The following is a 5,133-nucleotide window of genomic DNA, read 5'->3' on the forward strand; positions in this document are numbered from 1 at the left end:
TTCCTTTCTGGGAGTGATTGGATCCCAGCTTTCTTTATTCTATGGTTGGGACAGATAGATCTCAGCTCTCATCTTTTCTGTAAGCCCCTACTTTCAAGGTCAGCCTTGATGACAAGTAAACTACAAGGAGTAAATTGGGACATACTTTTAAAATATGTCTTGCATTTTTGCATTTTCTGAAAATTCTTTCTGGATCTTTTCTAAACTTATAACTGCAAAGGAAAAAAACAGAAGCATTTATGTTAGCAAGCAGGTATTTCAGCAAGAGCGGATGGTATGCAGGTTAGAGCAGTCTGTGTAGGTTACATACATATTCAGTGAACACTTGCAATACGATAATCATTTAGAGGTGAGGAGGGGTTCTTTGTGTGAGGTAGATATGACTAAGATAATTTTAAGACATGAAAAACTGATTACGTTGAACAGTCTTTGACTTGGAAATATTATAAGAGGGATGAGGTTGAAACAAGAGAAAGACCAATACAGTAATCTGGATGAAGAGCACAGGTGGAGGATACATAATTCTAAAACCAAGGAATTTAATATCAGAACTGTAACATCACTGCATTTAGCATCAAAAGCTTTAAGAATGTTCACCATAGGAGTCCAGTTAACATTACATTATTAGTGTAGATCACTAAGTGATCACTACTTAGTACACTTTGCATGGTGAGAAAACAATAAAGACATAGCACTATAGAATTCCAATGCTCACAAGAGAAAAAAATAAAAATAATAAACATGAGGGGTATTGGTATTGGAGTAAAAGAGTTGTATATCAGATCACAAAATGTGAGAGTTTTTAAAAGATAGACTCTCTGATTCAATGAAGTTAAACAAGCATGAGTCATTAAAAAGACAGGGACAAGAGTACTGTTGTGTAGTGTTGCCAGGAGTCTGAGTGTCTATTTCTAGAATTTGCCTTCATTGTGCATAATAGGCTGCCTTTATTTTCCTGAAACAAATCTGGTATAGCCACTGATTAGACTCTGTCTTCTCTTGAATAGACTTTAGCCTAGGAATGTTAAGAGTGGGATAAGCCGCTGACACTTAAAGTTTGATGGAGGAAGCTTAGCACGTGCCTCTGATTTATGCCTGAACCTTCTATAGCAATTATGAGTACCAGGGCAGACACAGAGGGTATAGTATAGTTGAGTGTAGAGAAGCAACGAAGAAGAAGACTCTGGATGGTCTGCTTAGGTTTCAGACATTGAGTCTGTCTCTGTGAGGCCTCAGTTAGCAACTGGATAATTAAATGGATCTCTGACTAATATTTAACATAGTTTAAAATATAATTTTTGCATTTGGGGGATTGAACATAGGATCTTGTACATGTTAGGCAAATGCTCTATCTCTGAGCAACCTTCCTAATTCATTCTTCGTGTAGTATTATTTAATGCACAAAATTTCCAAGGAAACTTCACTGGGTTCCTGTCAGTAGTCAGGACTGATTCAGTCATATAACTTCAGTCTCCAGGAAAACACTTCAATGATGCATATTAAATGACTGAAAGTTTGGCAAACGTTTATTCATGAATAGAAGAGAAGAAGAATAAAGTGATGATTTCTGAGAGGGAATGATATTGGGAAAGTTTGCCTGTATCACTGTAACCATCATGCCATTTCATTTTCAGTTTAGGAGAATCATTTAACCCATGCCCATAATGGCTACATTCAACCTCAGCAGCTTCAATCCAGGCTTTTTCATCCTCTTGGGAATCCCAGAGCTGGAGCAGTTCCATATATGGATTGGGATCCTCTTCTTTATTATCTACCTTGTGGCGTTTGCGGGCAACACCATCCTACTCTACCTCATTTTTATGGAGCACAGCCTGCATGAGCCCATGTTCTTTTTCCTCTCCATGCTGGCTGGTACAGATCTCATCCTGTGTAATACATGTGTTCCCAAAACATTCAGCATCTTCTGGATGGGTCCTCAACACATCACATTTCCTGGATGTCTTACTCAGATGTTTTTCCTCCATTTCAGCTTTGCCATGGATTCTGCAATCCTGCTGGCCATGGCATTTGATCGCTATGTTGCAATCTGCTTCCCCCTAAGATACACCACCATCCTCACCCATCAGATTGTTATTAAGATTGTAGTGGCGATTGTCAGCAGGAGCTTTTGTATCATCTTCCCGTGTGTGTTCTTGCTAAAACGACTGCCTTTCTGCAGAGAGCTTGTTGTTCCTCACACATACTGTGAGCACATAGGCATTGCTCGTCTGGCCTGTGCTGACATCTCCATCAATATCTGGTATGGTTTTGCAGTACCTATAATGACTGTCATGTCAGATCTGATCTTGATTGGCACCTCCTACACTGTTATTCTTCGTGCTATCTTTAACCTTCCCTCCCAGGACGCCCGCCAGAAAGCCCTTAGCACATGTGGTTCCCATGTCTGTGTCATTCTTATATTCTACACACCAGCCATATTCTCTGTCCTTGCCCATCGTTTTGGTCACAATATTCCTCACTCCTTTCATATACTGTTTGCAAACCTCTATGTAGCCATCCCTCCTGCCATCAACCCAATCATCTATGGGGTAAAAACCAAGCAGATTCGTGATAAAATTAACCTCCTATTCATACCCAAAGTCAAACATTGACAGGACATTGAGGGCTTGAGAAAGATAACAGTCAATGACATCAATTTAGGGGTATTTCATATTTCTTAAAGGTTGAATAACCAGAATGCCGACTTAAATTTATATAAAGTTGTAGAAAATCTACTCTAGATGATAGATAGTGTGGAAGATAAACCCATGTTTTCAAAAGCTAAGTAAAAACTGAAGAAGACATCTTGCATGACAAGATAGACAAAAGGGATGTTTAGCTCTTATTTTAAGTAAGATTTTTAATCATCTCTTGGCCTTTGGGCTGACATCAAGTATAAAATCAAATAATACTTTCAAGACGTATGAGACAGCATACTGAATACATAGAATGAAGATAGGCTATAACTAAATACAAGTTAGAATAGATTAATAAAAACTTCAGAATATGACAAATTTCTGTAGGATACTTTTCAGATGATAACTGGAACCAGCAAATGATTAGTCTTTTGAAAGAATATTCTCTGAAATGAAATCCCTTAAGACAGTGGTTTTCTGAACTGTTCTGGATTTTAGGGCTTGACAAAATTTAAACTTCAAGTTCACTCTTATTTAAATGAACCTCTGCAATATGTAATCATTTCTTAGAAGATTTCTATACCCAAGAAATCTCTGCCACTTCCAGATCAAAAAGTTCCAGTCTTTTAACAAATTCCAAAGAGTTAGTTCTTGTGATTTTTCTGGATTAAAGATAGCATTGTTCTTTGTCCCACGTAATTGTTACTTAACATTAACCATTTATCAAAAAATTCTGACCCTTAAGCCTCCTCATATTCAAATATATTATTTATTACCACTACTTATTTTAGCTTTCTCTTCAGCCTGAGACTTTTATCCTTGAATATTTTTTCTACTTGTGTTTTACAAAATAAAACAAGAACAACCACAAAAATGACTGCTGCCATGATTATTGGAAATTTTAATATCTATATAAATGATCCTTTAATTATTCAGTGTGGCAGATTTCATTTTCCAGTCAAGTCACAAAAATATCTTAAAATATCCATACTTATTGTACTATGAACTTCTTGTAATTTTTATGGCAATATTTACAGTCTAATCACCTTCTTGAATTGTCTGGAGCTATCTAGAAAAGGCTAAAGGCATGCAAGTGACTTTCTGGAGATGACTCATCATTTTGAATGGCTGCAATGGATAATGCTGAATTGCAAGACTTTCAGCAATCTCACTTCAGGATTGATTCTTACTGCTGATATACCTTTCCTGTCACTATTATATAATTTAATGATCCCTGGGCATACTATTGGTCAGATTTTCTGCAGATCAACAAAGATGTATTGTCTTGTGATGCTATGTATGGAGGTTGATGATTTCATAATTCCTAATAATGATTCTACAGAATTCCTAAATTTATACTAGTAATTTTTAGTCCTCTACAGAAAAGATTGCAATTGGGGCTCTGTAAACCTTCATGTGTCACAGGCTAATTGCACTAAAATAGAAAGCAGATTTGAAATAAAATTATGATTATGGAAAACATTTCAAAGTGGTTGCACCATCTTGCAGTCCCACCAACAATGGAGGAGTGTTCCTCTTTCTCCACACCCTCGCCAGCATCTACTACCACCTGAGTTTTTAATCTTAGCCATTCTGACTGGTGTGAGATGGAATCTCAGGGTTGTTTTGATTTGCATTTCCCTGACGACTAAGGATACTGAACATTTCTTTAGGTGCTTCTCAGCCATTCGAGTTTCTTCCGTTGAAAATTCTTTGTTAAGCTCTATACTCCATTTTTTAGTAGGGTTATTTGGTTGTCTGGAGTCTAATTTCTTGAGTTCTTTGTATATATTGGATATTAGCCCTCTATCAGATGAAGGATTGGTAAAGATCTTTTCCTAATTTGTTGGTTGTCGTTTTGTCCTATTGACAGTGTCTTTTGCCTTACAGAAACTTTGCAATTTTATGAAGTCCCATTTGTCAATTCTTGATCTTAGAGCATATGCCATTGGAGTTCTGTTCAGGAACTTTTCCCCTGTGCCCAAATATTCGAGGCTCTTCCCCACCTTCTCTTCTATTAGTTTCAGTGTATCTGGTTTTATGTGGAGGTCCTTTTTCCACTTAGACTTGAGCTTTGTACAAGGAGATAAGAATGGATCAATTTTCATTCTTCTACATGTTGTCCTCCAGTTGAACCAGCACCATTTGTTGAAAATGCTGTCCTTTTTCCACTGGACAGTTTTAGCTCCTTTGTCAAAGATCAAGTGACCATAGGTGTGTGGGTTCATTTCTGGGTCTTCAATTCTATTCCGTTGATCTTCCTGTCTGTCTCTGTACCAGTACCAGGTAGTTTTTATCACTATTGCTCTGTAGTACAGCTTGAGGTCAGGAATGGTGATTCCTCCAGAGGTTCTTTTATTGTTGAGAATAGTTTTCGCTATCCTGGGTTTTTTGTTATTCCATATGAATTTGAGAATTTCCTTTTCTAACTCTGTGAAGAATTGAGTTGGGATTTTAATGGGGATTGCATTGAATCTGTAGATTGCTTTTGGCAAGA

The 5,133-nt window shown here is 37.2% G+C and overlaps 1 protein-coding gene across 1 annotated transcript; it reads left to right on the forward strand.

Moving 5' to 3' along the window:
• Positions 1 to 1,590: 1,590 nt before the first annotated feature.
• Positions 1,591 to 2,639, forward strand: LOC114633544 (olfactory receptor 52H1-like). Its single transcript, XM_028782110.1, has one exon. The coding sequence runs from the start codon at positions 1,656 to 1,658 to the stop codon at positions 2,610 to 2,612; it is 957 nt and encodes a 318-aa protein (XP_028637943.1). The 5' UTR covers positions 1,591 to 1,655; the 3' UTR covers positions 2,613 to 2,639.
• The last annotated feature ends 2,494 nt before the right edge of the window (positions 2,640 to 5,133 follow it).

Source organism: Grammomys surdaster, unplaced genomic scaffold, assembly GCF_004785775.1.
Source record: "Grammomys surdaster isolate TR1022 unplaced genomic scaffold, NIH_TR_1.0 693, whole genome shotgun sequence".
Taxonomy (NCBI): domain Eukaryota; kingdom Metazoa; phylum Chordata; class Mammalia; order Rodentia; family Muridae; genus Grammomys; species Grammomys surdaster.

Coding starts and splice junctions, on each gene's coding strand:
- LOC114633544 (XM_028782110.1), top strand. CDS start 1,656: ATGCCCATAATGGCTACATTCAACCTCAGCAGCTTCAATCCAGGCTTT.